The sequence below is a fragment of the Mirounga leonina genome, unplaced genomic scaffold, assembly GCF_011800145.1.
Source record: "Mirounga leonina isolate KUSES-001 unplaced genomic scaffold, KU_Mleo_1.0 Mir_150, whole genome shotgun sequence".
NCBI lineage: Eukaryota > Metazoa > Chordata > Mammalia > Carnivora > Phocidae > Mirounga > Mirounga leonina.
In genome coordinates, this window is record NW_023270374.1 from 28637512 (window position 1) to 28652820 (window position 15309).

Here is a 15309-nt window from a genome sequence, read left to right on the forward strand (position 1 = left end):
GACTGTCTAAAGGGCCCAGGCCCAGCAGTCCTTCACCCCAGGGTGCTTTCTCCTCTCCAGCCAGGACCATGGGCAGCAACAAGAGCAAGCCCAAGGATGCCAGCCAACGGCGCCGCAGCCTGGAGCCCGCCGAGAATACCCACGGAGGCGGCGGGGGTGCCTTTCCCACCTCACAGACGCCCAGCAAGCCAGCCTCCGCCGATGGCCACCGAGGCCCCAGTACGGCCTTCCCCTCCGCAGCTGCTGAGCCCAAGCTGTTCGGGGGCTTCAACTCCTCGGACACAGTCACCTCCCCGCAGAGGGCGGGGCCGCTGGCTGGTCAGTGCGCCTTGGGAGTGTGGGTGCCTGTGGGCCGGGCCTCTCTCTGCCGCTGCTTCTCTCGCTGAAGGGGAAGGGTCTGTGGGTTTCTTTGGTTTGGGGACTGTGGGAGTTTCCTGGAGGCGGTGGGTGGGGAAGGGCTTTATAAACTGGAAAGTGTGGTGCACATCCATTGTCTTTGAGGGTGAATCTGGAGTATAAAGGGGTCTAGAGATAAGGGACTGTAGTGGGGAGCTGAGGCCCAGAGGGTCAGGGGGCTGTTTGCTCAGGGCAGCGTGGGGGCTCTCGTCAGCCCAGAGATGGGTCAGGTCAGGCGGCCTTGGGTGGCAGAGGGGGCAAGGGAGGTGAGGAGGGAGTTCTCTGCTCCTCGGGGCCGGCCCAGCGCCGCGATGCGCCCTTGCGCCCTCTGCTGGCGTCCGGGGGTATGGCGGCCCCAGGCAAGGGATGCTTAGAGAAAGATGCCGGTGTGGTCCCAGAGCCGAACAAAGAGCCACACACAGTCAGCAGCTCCTGAGATACCTATGCAGGCACTTAAACAAGCTGAGCTGGAGACACCATCAGATACTCACAGACACACCATGTACATAGAGACCCACTTAGGGACACATGGATGGGCACAGACACACAACTACGCAGATGGACGCAAATACAAACATACCTGCACAAATAACCTCATACTCCCAGATTAAGACAGGCGGGCAGTCAGAAGCCCCTCAAAGAGACACACGGGGTACAGACACAGGCTCAGCTAGCAACACCATCACCGATACCCAGAGGCCCACAGATGCACACACGTGCAGTGAGAACACACAGACACACAGAGACACGGGGACACTCGTGGATGCCTCAGACACAGACATAATATCCCCAGGTGAGAGGAACAGACCCACACCCATTCATTCGTGGTGCCCCTTCTGTGTGCTGGGGACATGGCAGTATGCAGAGCATGGGGGAGAAAAACAGAGCAAGGCTTATAAAATGTGTAGGGTGTTCGAAGGTGGGGCTGCCGGGAAGGAACAAAAGGGCAGGGAGGGGCCCTGGGGTGTGTGTGGGGTGAAGGTTGTGGGACAGAGAGGGCCTCTTTGAGGGGACAGTACCAGGAGCCAAGATCTCCCCAGATACATCGAGGCACCTAGTCACACAGAGAGAACCAGGACAACCGAGTCAGGCGCAGAGTCCTTCATTCACTGGTTCATTCACCCACGGTTGCTTCTTGAGCACCTACTATGTGCCAGACTCTGGGAACGACACAAAGATGCCTGTTACTGGGGGCTTCTGGGTCCGTGGGGAAGATGGGCACTCAACCGAAGCCGACAGTCAGGATCGCCTAGAGCCCAGTGGGCACATTCACATGTGAAGAGATGCATACGCCTCCCATACACCCTCACGGGGCTGCCCAGACACGCGCACGCAGGTGGACACGCTGCAGGCCCACCCCTGGAAAGGTGACCTCGCCTCTGGGCTGGGCTGTGACGGTTGTGGGAAACCCTCCTGTCCACCCCTCTTTGGGGCTGTGGCCCTGGCCATTCTGACACATCCCACCCCTCTCTGCAGGTGGAGTGACCACCTTTGTGGCCCTCTATGACTATGAGTCTCGGACAGAGACCGACCTGTCCTTCAAGAAAGGGGAGCGCCTCCAGATTGTCAACAACACGTGAGTGAATCCCTTCCCCATCTTCCCTTGGGACCCTATCCCCTGGACCTGGCCTTGGGCCAGAGCCACTTCTGAGCATCCCAGAGCCAGGGACAGCGCGATGGGTAGCTGACATGGCTAGTGTTAAGGCTGGCCGGGGTCCAGGGAACCGTCCTGGGCCTGTGGGAGATGAGACTGGTGGTGGTGGTCAGGGCTCCCAGGGCAGGGATCCTGGCTCAGTAACTCAATAGAACACAGCATCCTAGACCTCACAGAGGGGCATATGGTCAGGGTAGGACTGGGCCTGGGACGCAGGACTGCAGAAAACAGGGCCTAAAGCTGAAGGCTCTGCCCGCGGAGGTGCCCTCTTTAGGGACCTGGGGTTGGAGGGCCTGGGGCAGCTGGTTGAGCCAGAGTCTCTAGCTGCAGGGGGTGGGGCCCAAATTGGGAGGGGACAGAGGACCCATACTGGGCGTTCAGTGTGAGGGGGTTATAACAGGGATGGGGTGTGGACGTCTGGTTCACCTCCAGAGACTCCAGCCTTGGGGTGGGGCATCCTAGGGCCAAGCTGGCTCTGGGGCCCCTGTGGGCAGGGGAGCAGGGACTGGCGGGAATGAACTAGTGAGGGGTGGGGAGGGCTCTAGCCATGGGGTGGGGGTCCTTCCTCTCCTCTTTCCTCCTCTCCTTTCCCTGTCAGGAGTGTACCGGGGGTGGGGTGCAATGCCTGTCGTGGGGGTGGTGGGTGCAGGCTTTGGGCCGTAGGCCCAGGGGTGAAGGGTGGGGAGCGTCACAGTGGGGCAGGGGGTTGTTCCTGCAGGCACTGCCAACAGAGGGCGGGGCAGAGCTCAGCACCTGCTGCATTGCTGCCCTTGGCGGGGCCTGCTGTACCCCCTCATCCTCAGTCGGACCCCCCCCAATTCCTGGCTCCTGCTTGCTCCCTCCAGCCCCCTCTCAGCTTCTCCCTCTCTCTGCTTCTCTCTCGCTGGCCCTTAGGAGGAAGGTGGATGTCAGGTGTGTATACACTCCGTAGGTGGCGGGCCGGGGTCGGGGGGCTTCGCTGGTTAAAGGGGGGGTGGGGCTGCTGTCTGCATGTGCCTCCACTGCATGTCCCTGCCTGTGGATCCTGGCTCCCCTGGCTGCCCCCCTCCAGCTTCCCCAGCTGAGGCCCTGCCCCCAACCAGTGTGACCAGGTCCTGACTTTAACCCTGGGCTGTGGTTGGGGAGGGTCTCGTCATCCCCCTCTCACTCGCCATATCATGCCTCCTCCCCACGCACCTTCCTGCTAACCCGGCCGCTCTCCGTCCTGACCGGTCGGCCTCCGCTGAGTGCCAGCTGTATGCAGGGTCCAGTGCTGGCCCGGTGAGGCCTGGGTGGAGGACGGGCCTTCCCGGAGCCAGCGTGGCCGGGGGCCCGGCTCCAGTCCAGACCCAGTGACAGGCAGAGGGCAGGGCCAGGGTCGGCTCGGGTGTGTGGTCCCTGCTGTGTGCCCCCCGCTGGTGGGGACTGCAGGGACCGGAAGTTTCAAGCAAGTCCTGGAAGGAAGGACAGTGATGGTCTGTGGCCGGTGGAAGTGGCGGAAGGCAGTCCCCTGAGAGGGGCAGCTTGCGGGAGGGTGCAGGGCTGGAGGGGGCGGGATGGCCTCAGGGCTGTGGAAAGGCCAGAAGGTGCTGAGGATAGAGTAGAATTGGTCCTTGAGCGTCCTCAAAGGCCTGGCTAAGGAGGTTGGACATCAGCAACTCCAAGTGTGTCTTGCTCGTTCATGCCTCCCTACCCTTGTGCATGCTGTTCCCTCTGCCTGAAACACCTTTCTCCCGTCTCTGCCTGGCAAACTCCTATTCATCCCTCAAGATCCAGCTCAGGACGGCCTTCTCTGTGAGGCAAAAGGGAAAAGAGGTGCCAGGTGCTGTGCCAGGCGTTTCTACCCATGTCCTTGTATTTACTCCTCGATGCAATCCTGCCAGGGTGACGGGGGAGGGGCTGTCTCCCTTTTGCAGGTGAGGAAACTGAGGCTCAGAGATGTGAAGGCCCTTGACCAAGGTCACACAGCTAGCAGGTGGCAAAGCCGGGATGGGAACTCGGGCAGCAGATCTCTCCCCATCTTTCCGCCCCTTGCGTGTCAGAGGGCTAGTGCTGCTCAGCGCCCGGGCGGTCCCAGCGGTTTGCATCTGCCTCCCCCAGACTGGGAGCTCCCGGGGGGCTGCTCTCGGGTCTGCCACCTTCGTGGATCCCCATATCACAGCGCGGGCCGCGTCCCTGGTGTTGCCGAGCACGCCTGGTGTCGTGTGGGTGCACCACAGCCCCGGCAGGTGGAAACTCTGATTTGCTTTACTTTGCACAGGAGGAAACTGAGGCCCCGGGAGGTGAGGTGACTTGTTCGAGGTCACACAGCTGGTGGTGGCAGAGCTGGGAGGGGCGGGCAGGCCCTCCTACCCACGGCCAGAGGAGCCAGGGAGAGGGAAGGGCCCCAGTTTCAGGGGAATCTCTACCGGAGGTGATGGGAAGGGCACCTCAGGCTGGGGCCACAGCTTGAGCAAACAGGGTGTGGTGGGAGGGAAGGCTCTGGAAGCTTTGGTTCTGCCTCTTCCACCTAGAGCTGGAGGGCTGTCCTGCCCTGTCCTTTGTCTGGCCCCTCCCCTCCCTTCTTCCTGCTTTCCAAGTAGGGCTGAGGGTGTTGGGCCAGGCCTGGGGCCGCAAGTGGTCGAGTCCTGTCCATGGGAAGCCCTTGGGTAGCAGTGAGGCGCCATGACTGAGAGGGGCACCGGGAGCCCTGTCCCCATCACAATGCTCAGCCACCCCTTTGCCTGAGAAGTCCGGTGGTGGTGGAGGTGGGGCACCAGAGCAAGGGGAGGGATAGAGGGGCTGGGGGCACTTAGTAACAGATGAGTCACCCATATTTGAGGTGTTCCTCATAGCCACCCAGGGACTACCGTGCATGTCCTACCCCCATTATTGCTTAGGGCCAATGATTTACTCCCACCCCTGCCACCAGCCCCGGCCCAGCCCGGCCGGAGTGAGGGACGTCCTGAGGCTAGCCGGTGGCTGGGCTGGGCATTGGGGAGGGGGAGAGCTTAAGGACTAGCCTGTCTGTCGTTAGGGTTTGGCCAGGGCTTACTGGGCCTGGAGCCGGCCTGGAGACCCTGCTCCCTGGATCTTCATGCCAACTGGCCCTGGGTCCCAGCATCCCAGGTGCTATGTGGCCTGGGTCTGAGGAAGCCCACTGGGGTCTGACGTCTGACTGTCCTGAGCCCCCAGCCCTGGTGTCTGAGTCTCTAGGAGTCAGGGCCCTTCTGGGTCTGACTCTGGGTTGTTCCCCAAACTGCCCTTTCCTCCTACCCGGATTCCAGCAACTTCTTTGGGGGAGCCATCCAGCAGGCACTGATGTCTCCCCCCTCGTTCTGGGTACTCCAGTTCCACTTCCCACCACGGCGCAAGGGATACCTTTTTACCTTCCTCACACAACCTCCCCTGGCAGGCCTCAGTCTGCCGCCTCCCCACTGACCATGTCCCTAGGCCTCAGGGCTTGCCTGCGGTCCCCAAAGTGCTTATGTGACCAGTCCCAACAACCCAAGTGACCAAACCAGAATAACTTCCCGGGTTCTGAAGCTGCCATACCCTGATCCACAGGCCAGCCTGGCCAGCTCGAGGATTAAGGTCCCCAAAGAGGATGAGGTCACATAGTTAGTGAACAGCAGTTGGGCTATAAAATTGTAGCTGGAGGACTCCCCGTCCAGTGCTTTTCCGCTGGCCACACGTGGGAGGGCAAGGGATGGGGCAGGGAATGTGTGTCATTCCCTTCCGTCCTTCTCTTCTTCCTGTCCATCTGATAAGGACCAGCTGCACCCCGCCCCACCCCCGCCCCGGCAGGTGCTAGATGTAGTAAATCGGCTCAGCCGGATAGATTACTTCCAAGTCTGGGCTTAGATTGGTGTCCCTGCTGGACTGGACCCATCATGGAAGCTATGGGGCCCCTCATGGGGGACCAGCCCCCACCCTTGGCAGCTACCCAAGGTGGGTTTGAGCCTCCCAGGCCAATGACCTAGGATGATGTGGCTTGACAGCCCCATTCCACAGGTGGGCCTAGATGATGGCCACACTGATTATCTTCATTGACCCTAAGCCTTGCTGCTGACTGATTTATACACTTTGCCTGCAAGGGAGAGTCTGCGACTATTATTTCCTTTTTATAGACGAGGAAATTAAGCCCCAGAGAAGGTAGGGTACTTGCCCAAAGTCACACAGCAAATCCTTATTGGAGACTGGGACTGAGCTGCTTTGGTTTTTATTTAATTATTTATTTATTTAATTTTGTTGCTTTGGTTTTTAAAAACATTTGGAGAGTGGGGAGGGGCACCATAGAGACACAGATTTCATTGTTTTTCTTTTTTAAGCCAAATCAAGGTACTAACAGCTCATGCACATTGAGCCCCGACTCTGTGCCAGGCCCTGTGCTGGTATTTTATATCCTTGGAGGGAGGCGTGAATATCCCCATCCTACAGGTGGGGAAACGGAGGCAGGGCCAAGGTCACGTAGCCTGCAGGTGGTGAGCGGGATGGTGTCCAGGTCGTCTGACTCTTGGAGCTCAAGCTCTTAGACACCTCTCACGCTGGGGCCAGGTCAGAGTTGGACTTTGGGTCCATTGTGAGATTGTGGTACACCTCATCCCTGCCTTGTGAACTAAATAAAACCCCAAACCTGGACTTGAAACCCCAAACTCACATGTCAGGGAGCCGGAGGATCTGCTGGCTGAAGTCTGGGTAATGTCAGCAGGGCTGAACCGCACCCCCCCACCTTGATTCTGGGGCCCTGCTTGGCTGGCCTCTGGGCACATTGCTCCTTGCTGGCCTTCCCCCCTGAGTGCATGGATGGAGGCTCCCCAGAGGCCGGCCAGTTTGCAGACTGTGGCTTTGTCAGTCTGTCTAGTTTTGTAGCCTCTGACCTAGATCTTGGCCCAGTCTCCTGCCCCCAGCCCTGCTGCCTCCTCTAGGTTCCCCTGGCTCTCCTGAGGGTCTCTGAGCCTCTGAGTGGCCTGGGGAAGCTGCAGGGGTCCCGGGGGGACCTGCTGTGTCTGGCTGTGGGCACTCGGGCCCTGGTTCTCACCCTTACCCTGCCATTGATTTGCTGTGTGGCTTTTGGCAAATCACTGCCCCTCTCTGTGCCTTATTTTCCTACTGGTGAAATGAAGGCTTTGACTGGAAGATCTCAGCTGTTCCCTGTGACTTGAGTTCTTGCTTTGTAGCTTTGGGCAAGTCTTTGCCCAACTCTCTGCCCCAGTTTCCCTACAAAGAAAGTACTAGGTTATTCCAGCCTGGGTGCTGTGTGGCTTTGGGCTGGTCCCTCAACATCTCTGAGCCCACAGTTTCCTCATCTGGGGGCTGAGGCCTGCCTTCCTCACAGGGTGGCCTTGAGGATCACATGGGACAGACAGATGTGGACACCCCCGGGTGTTTGCACGACAGGGAGATGGATGGTGGTCCTGGGCTTCCAAGGGCCTTCCCTGAGGTTGGCCTTGCTGCCTTACTCCAGAGCCTTCCCTCTCCAGCAGAGACCACCATGTGAGCTCGTGGCCCTGCCTGAGCGGGCGTGCAGCAATTGCACGGCCGGGTATTCCTCACAGCCCCACGCACGCTCCCTTTGCTCTCCGGAAGGCACTCTCTACCCTCTGCTTCAGCCTCGAGCCACCCCACTGAGCCCCCAGGTCTGGGTGCTCACCTGTACTCTCACCAGTCTTTGGAGAGTTCTCCCAGCCTGCTTTCCCCTTGCCTCAACTTCTCTGTCTTCCAAATGGGCTGAAGAATATGTCAGAGGCAGCTCAGAAGAACCAGGAGCCAGGAATCCAGGTTCAAGTCCAGACTGTGCAACTGTGGGCAAGGGCCTCTTTCTCCGGGCCCTGGCAGTGAGGAAGGGGGAGCACATCCTGCTTGCTATGTGTCTTCTCAGGGTCGTGGTCGTGGTGAGGTCCAAAGGCAGCCTTGGAGCGAGAAGCTCCGCGAGCTCTCAGGCCCCACCGTACCCTGTAGGGGAAGATTCCTTCTGATCTGGGAGTCAGGATCCTGGGCCTGGCTGTGTGACCTTGAGCAGAGGCCTTTTCTTCTCTGGCCCATCTTCCCATCTGCACGGTGGGAATGGAAGGGGGCTGAGCCCTATTTCCCAGGCAGCCTTTCCCATTGGCCTCCCCTCACTCCCCCTGGACCCGTCCCTGTCCCCTTTGGTTGCTTTGGATGTGAGGCCTCTGTGGCTTGTCCCCGGTCCCCAGCACCGCCTGCTCTCCTGCTCTCTTCCTTGCTCTTTCTGCCTCTCTCTCTCACCACCCCCATCTCTGCCTCTTCTTTCCTGTTGGGCTCTCGCTTTCTCCTCTCTCCTCTGTGTCTCTGGACCCCCGCTCCAGCCAGACCTGGTTCACATTCAGATGGCTGCAAAGGTACTTCGCCCCCTCCCCGTTCCCACCCAGGCCCAGGGGACCCGACCATGCGGGGAGCTCCTCTGCCCCTGTCCCCATCTCCTCATGGGGCAATTAGTGTAGAAGTGCCCTGGGCATTGGGGCTCTGCCACCTCAGCCCCTCTGACATGACTCTGTGTGACTCTGGGCAAGTCCCAGCCCCTTTGGCCTCAGTTTCCCCTGTAGATGGGTAGGCTGCAGGAGGAGGCCTGTAGTTTTCAGCCGAGGACTCCCTCAGGGCTGGCCAGTGGTTTGTGACCAAGGGAAGCATTGCTCTGGTTGGCAGGGCTAGTGCCTGGATTGTCACCAAGCCCCCAAAGGACCACCCCCTACCTCCACCCAGGTCTCACCTGCTTCCAAATCTCAGGGCTTGGGGAAGCTTTGAAGATCTGACTTGACATCTATCCTAGGCAGGAATCATCTCTCCTGTTACAACTTGCTTGCTTCCCAGAGACAGGGAGCTCCCTCCCTCATTCCCGAGACAGCTCTTGGCATCTGGAGATGGCTTGGTCTATCTGAAGGGAAGCAGATTACTTCCCATCCCAGGACTCTGCCCCTGTGAATTTAGGCCTCAAGGCTGACCAAGTTCAGTCCTGCCACAGTCCTGGACAAAGTCCGTCTGAGTCAGCTTGGGCCAAGACGCATCTGGGCTGGGGTGAGAAAGAATCCCAGGCCAGCGTGGCCTGGCAGCACGAGACGCAAGCTGGCCCCACAGCTCCCAGCGCCTCACTTGGCCTTGGGGACCCCCAGCACAGCACCTGTGAAGATGGCAGCATCGGGGCCCACCGCTGATGGCTCCTTCTCCTTTGCTCCTTCCCTCTCCTCCTCCTTAGAGAGGGTGACTGGTGGCTGGCCCACTCGCTCAGCACGGGACAGACGGGTTACATCCCGAGCAACTATGTGGCGCCCTCCGATTCTATCCAGGCCGAGGAGTGAGTACGCAACCTGGTCTCCTGCCTGTCCCCCACCCTGCTGGTTGGGAGCTTGTCTCCTGGGCTGGAGTGGGTGGTCTGGCTGCCTAGGGCCCCAGCCACATCCTAGAGAGAGAGGCACAGCGGGTGGACAGAAGCCTAGATCACCAACACCACTCTCCTTCCTCCTGCCCCAGGTGGTACTTTGGCAAGATCACCAGACGGGAGTCAGAGCGGTTACTGCTCAATGCAGAGAACCCGAGAGGGACCTTTCTAGTGCGAGAAAGCGAGACCACGAAAGGTAGGAGCACTCCTGCTGGCCAGTGGGAACAGAGTCTTTTGTGGGTTGTTTGAGTTGGGTATTGTGGAATAAATAGGAGTTTGGTACCTGGAGTGGGATAGGAAGAGCCCTCCAGGTAGAGACAATGGCAGGATCGGAGGCAGGGAGCTACATCTGAGGAACACTGAGCTAGCTGGGGTGGCCAGAGACGCAGCAAGCAATGACACTTAGCCTCTCTGGCCTCAGTTTCCTCAGATGACGTGTGGGCACAGGCTGTCAGGAGGCCTGAGGGTCACACGGCAAATGCCTTGTTCCCAGGGTGGGTGCTGATGAAGTAGGCCCCTCTCCGTCTCCCTCTCCGGGGGCTTCTAGAGCGGGGCTAGGTGCGAGGAGCTGGCTTTGCCCTTTCCCAGCAGTCCTGGTCCCTGTTCTCCTTCTATTCCTCCCCCAGCTGGAGAACACGGGTCACCCCCGTTCTCTCTAGCCCCTCTGCAAGTGGAAATGAAGCTGGGCTATGTCCTGTGGGCCTGGGGTTCAGCGGGAGATGGGAAGCAGAGCGTCCGTGTCGTGGGTGTCTGCATTGGTGAGCAGGTGTGTGGCCATGCAGGCCATGTGTGAGTCCAGGCGTGTGTGTGCACGTGGAGTGGGAGTTGTCTGGGTGTTGCTGTGTGCGAGTGGATCGTGCCTGGGGGCCTGGGGAGTGTGTCCCTGTGTGAGCATGGGACACATGTGCACGGACACATGTGGGCTGGGCCTGGCTTTCGGCTCAGGCCGCAGATGTCTGCGTGTACGTGGCCTGGGCCACCTGTTAGTCGTGGTTGCTCGATGCAGGCTCTAGAGACCTGGTTACAGTCCTGTGTGCCTGACTTGCTGGGTGACCTGAGGCTAGCCGCTTTCCCTCTCTGGGTCTCATTTTCCCCTTCTTTACACTGGAGATGGTAACCCGTACCTGAGCCCTGCCCGGAGGGCCATGGGCTGTGGGCGCTGTACCCTACCTTCTGAAATGGGCTTTCTCTGGCTGTTGAAGCCTCGATCCCAGGCTCCGATCTCTTGGGCTCAGGTTAACAGGGGCTCCTAGCCAGGCCTGCTAGGCAGGAGGAAACTTTTCCAGCCAAAAGCTTTTGTAGGCTCAAGAGAGGGAGGGAGGAGGCCACCAGGGCTGGCTCCTCTTACGCTTGGCGGCCTGTAGGCCACGCCCAGCGCGTGGCCTTCTGCCCATGCCGCAGCCTCAGCTGACCACCCGCTCCTGCATGAGCCCGGGGTGTGCAGGAAGGTGTGGGGCACAGAGAGTGCTCCCATGAGAGTGGAAGCAGGTAAGCCAGGGACACACAACCCACTAGGGCCATTCCCGGCTCCTGGCAAACATTTGTTGAGCACCTACTATGTGCCAGGCCCTCTTACATGTGGTCTCAGACCTTCCTGGCATCCCTGGGAGTCGGCCTGTTGTGCAGAAGAGGAAACTGAGGCCCAGAGTGGGCAGGCGACTTGTCCGGGTCACCCAGTTGGGATATACACTCAGCCTCGGAGGTCTTGCCAGGGCCGAGAGTGCATGCGGAGGGTCTCTGATGAGGGACCCCTTGGCTCACTGGGCCCCACCTTGATGGCCACCCCAGGGCTGGGTGCTCAGAGACCGGGCTGACCGGACCTGGTTCTGCCCTGGGCTGGGGCTCCCTGTCCTCCTTCATTGGGCAGGCACAGAAGGGCACTCAGCACTGGGGCCTGGAGGGGTGGGGGGGGGGTGACGGGCATGGGGGTCACTGCTCCTCTCTGGGCCCGCCTTGCAGGTGCCTACTGCCTCTCCGTGTCCGATTTCGACAACGCCAAGGGCCTCAACGTGAAGCACTACAAGATCCGCAAGCTGGACAGCGGCGGCTTCTACATCACCTCCCGCACCCAGTTCAACAGCCTGCAGCAGCTGGTGGCCTACTACTCCAGTGAGGGCCGGGCACGCGCGGGGCAGGGGCTCTGCCCTCCTCCCAGGGCCCTTGGTCGGGGGGAGCATTGGGGCCAACACGGGCTGGGGCTTCTGTGATCCTGAGAGTGTGGGGCTCCTTCTCCCCCCACCGCCCCTCCTTTTTCTTTCTCCCTCCCCGCTCCGCTCCTCCCTCCCCGTCTTTTCCCTCCTCCTGTCCCCTCCCCCCACCATGCCCACCCTCCTCTTTGCTCCTCTGCAGCTGGTTGGGGAGCAGGGAAGGGAGGGGGCTTAGGCCGGTTTGTCTCTGCAGCCCTAGGACCGGTCTGAACCGGTTACTGGGAGAGGAGGGGGCGGCTAGACCCGGCTGCAGCAGAGGGAGGGAGTGTGTGGGGGGTGCTGGGAGCCAGGGCGAGGGCTCCCAGGACACACAGGGGCGCAGGTCCTGGGGGCGGGCATGCGTGCAGTATATGGACCCTTCAGGGCTTCCCTGGGGGCACCCGAGGGTCAAGGGTCTGTGTGTCTTCATGTGCGTGGGTCTCTGTGGGTGCCCGCGTGGCTGTGGCTGTGGCCTCTGTGTGCAGGTGTGGCCTAGCTTGAGAGCGCCAGTTACTCCCCATCCTGTGCCACCTCCTTCTTTGTCAGCTGGGCTTCCCCATCCCTCTACCCCCTGCCACCCCTCTGCCCCCTTGGCTGTCATTGCGCGGTTCATGCTGAACACTGTTCCCCGACAGCAAAACCCTCCAGAGATTACCTGGGAATCACAAGATAAAGACCCCCACGTGGCCTCTGAGGCCTTGGCTGGTCTAAGCCTGGCTGGCTTCCCTGCCTTACCAGGGGCCCCTTGCCCCCCATTCACTCTCCTGCAGCCCCTCTGGCCTCCTTTCCGTTCGTGCAACCCAGAGGCTTGTTCTCTCTGCCTTTGCACGTGCATGAGGCAGTGTGCCCTCTGCTTGGAGTGGTGGTCCCTAGTCAACCACTTCCTCTCCTGTAGGGCCAAGCTCAGGTACCACTTCCTCCGGGAAGCCTTCCAAGACTCCATCCAGCCCATCTGCTGTTGCACACACTGCTCTCCTCCGTCACACTCATGGCCCTGGGAGGTGATGAAGGGAGGCTGGGCTCCCCCTGCCCTGGGAGCTCCCTGAGGGCAGGATTCCACTGAACTCACCGAGGTGACCGCCCTTTAAAGTCTGATGAATGAATGAGTGAATAACTCCGTGAGCAGATGCGTGAGGCAGCGTGGCCTGTGTGGGATGAGGGTGTGTGACACTCAGGTGTGGATACCTGGCCTCGAGGGCATCCCCTGTGTCCCCGGAGCCTGCGTGCATACCATGCGTATGTCATACCGTGGCACAGGGAGGCCCCAGGGCAGACGCCCTGCCTGAACTCTGCCTCCCCGCCTCTGTCTTCAGAACATGCCGACGGCTTGTGCCACCGCCTCACTACTGTGTGCCCCACGTCCAAGCCCCAGACTCAGGGCCTGGCCAAGGATGCCTGGGAGATCCCTCGGGAGTCCCTGCGGCTGGAGGTCAAGCTGGGCCAGGGCTGTTTCGGAGAGGTGTGGATGGGTAAGGCCTTGCCCCTGCCCCTGCCCCCCAGAGGAAACCATGGTCCCCTTGGGGGGATTTTGGTGTCCCTATCTGAAAACCAGACAGATGTCCATCCCATGGGACAGCTCGGGGCCCTCGTGGCCTGCCCCCCCCCCCCGCCCCCGCCGCTTCACCACCATGAGCCTCAATCGCCTCTGCTGAACAGTGGGCTCTATTTTAAATGTGGAGCTCCCCCACACCTCTGCAGACCATGGCATTTGTTTGCCAAGAACTGCTCGGGGCTGGGCATCACGATTCCCTGAAGATGCTGTGTGGTCTGGGCCAGGTGGCTCCACTCTGAGTCTGTCTTCCTCAGTGTAAAATGGGGGTGGGGATAAGAGGACCCCCCCGCCGTGGGGTGTGAGAGAATGCTGGCCCAGCGTGCATCCACACGTTAGCGCTCAGTCCTGGGAAGAGAAGCCTTAGCTCACAGAGGGAGTGCTTGGAAGCACAGGGTCTGGCAAGTTCTGGGCCTGTTAACGATCTCCTGTCTAACCCTGGAGAAACGGCAGACTGTCTTTGAAAACAAACACCATGCGGCCCTGACAAAACCCAGGCCCCCTTCTGCTGCCTGGTTCCTGCTGATGCGGAGGGATCGGGGAGGCTGGTGTGAGGTAGGCATGACGGGTGGAAGCCCGTGGCTTCCGCCGGGAGTCACCATGTGCCGTCACGTAGGACATGGCGTGCACTCGGCATCACTGTCCCCATGTTCCTCCCTTCGGGGGAGAACAGAGAGGGCTGCTGGGTGGAAGGCCGTGCAGGGACAAAGGCCTGCAGGCTGGAGGTCAGACCAAGTCAGGAAAGGGGCGGTGCTGGCTTTGAGCTGGGGAGAGGGGAGAGGGATGTTCCAGGGGCTCATTCCTGCTCTCAGGAAGTGCCAGATACACATCCCCAGACGTCCTGTGCTGCGAGGGCCCTAGACATAGGCCTGGGCCCTGGCCCTCAGGTGGAGGCCCAGAGACTGGGAGGAATGGGTCCCAGGCCACTCATCAAAGGACCTGGCACAACAACTTGGATTCAACACGCTGGCCTAGCCTACGGCTTCCCCCAAGGCCTCAGATAATAATCAAATGACAAGTGTAGCTATTATTTACGGAGCCCTCACAGTGGGCTGGGCCCAGTGCTTAAAATCTCACTTAATTCTCAAACAGCCCCACAGGGAGACACGACAGCATCTGCATTTTCCAGGTGAGAAAACAGGCCCGGAGGAGGGAACTGACCGCCCCACGGTCTCACTGCTGTCAGGAGGCAGAGCTGGGAGTCTGACCCTGGCCAGTCTGACCTCCACGCCCTCGTGTGCCTGGTCTGGGCCTTACTTTTTAGAGAGCATGGCTCGGGACGGCCTCTCGTTGCGGTGGCTTTGTTCTGAGGCCCGCTCTGCCTCCCCTCCCCAGCCCCGTTAGTTTGCTAACTGCTGACTCACCCTCCGTGTGCTGCTCGGAAGGAACGTGGTCCCTCAGGAGAGAGCGGTTGAGTTGGAGCCATGATCCTCCATCTCTTAGGTCAATGTGCCGCTTTGGGGGACCTTCCTGCTAACGACAGCACGAACAACGGCTCAGCAGCTGCAGTTTCTGGAGCGTGTGCCAGAGACCCGTTTAGCCCTTGTCGTAGCTTCCTGTGGAGGCTCCCGTGGGCCGTGGTTGGACTTGTCACGTTCTGGCTAGGCGGGCCAGAAACGAAGCTGGCTTCCAGGCCGGCGGGTCTGAGTCCCTGTGGGATGGGGAGGGCCTTCACTGAGGCGGCCCGCACCCCTTGCCCCCACAGGGACCTGGAACGGAACCACCAGGGTGGCCGTCAAAACCCTGAGGCCAGGCACAATGTCTCCGGAGGCCTTCCTGCAGGAGGCCCAGGTCATGAAGAAGCTGCGGCACGAGAAGCTGGTGCAGCTGTACGCGGTGGTGTCTGAGGAACCCATCTACATCGTCACGGAGTACATGAGCAAGGGTGAGGCCCGAGTGCCCGGCGCGCAGATGCGCGGGGCAGCCCCTTGCCGGGCAGGAGGGGACGCGCGTCACGTCCCCCCAGAGCTAGACTGCACGTTTTTTATTTTATTTTTTTTTAAGATTTTATTTATTTATTTGAGAGAGAGAGAATGAGAGACAGAGAGCATGAGAGGGAGGAGGGTCAGAGGGAGAAGCAGACTCCCCGCTGAGCAGGGAGCCCGATTGCGGGACTCCATCCCGGGACTCCAGGATCATGACCTGAGCCGAAGGCAGTCGCTTAACCGAC

The 15309-nt window shown here is 60.3% G+C and overlaps 1 protein-coding gene across 1 annotated transcript in view; it reads left to right on the top strand.

The window, feature by feature from the left end:
- SRC (SRC proto-oncogene, non-receptor tyrosine kinase) overlaps positions 1 to 15309 on the top strand; it is a 48748-nt gene that overhangs the window by 28917 nt on the left and 4522 nt on the right. The window contains exons 4-10 of the mRNA XM_035006286.1: positions 61 to 318; positions 1873 to 1972; positions 9222 to 9320; positions 9497 to 9600; positions 11364 to 11513; positions 12904 to 13059; positions 14845 to 15024. Of these exons, the coding sequence (XP_034862177.1) occupies positions 69 to 318; positions 1873 to 1972; positions 9222 to 9320; positions 9497 to 9600; positions 11364 to 11513; positions 12904 to 13059; positions 14845 to 15024 (1039 nt within the window). The 5' untranslated portion in view covers positions 61 to 68. The remainder of the gene's footprint in view (positions 1 to 60; positions 319 to 1872; positions 1973 to 9221; positions 9321 to 9496; positions 9601 to 11363; positions 11514 to 12903; positions 13060 to 14844; positions 15025 to 15309) is intronic.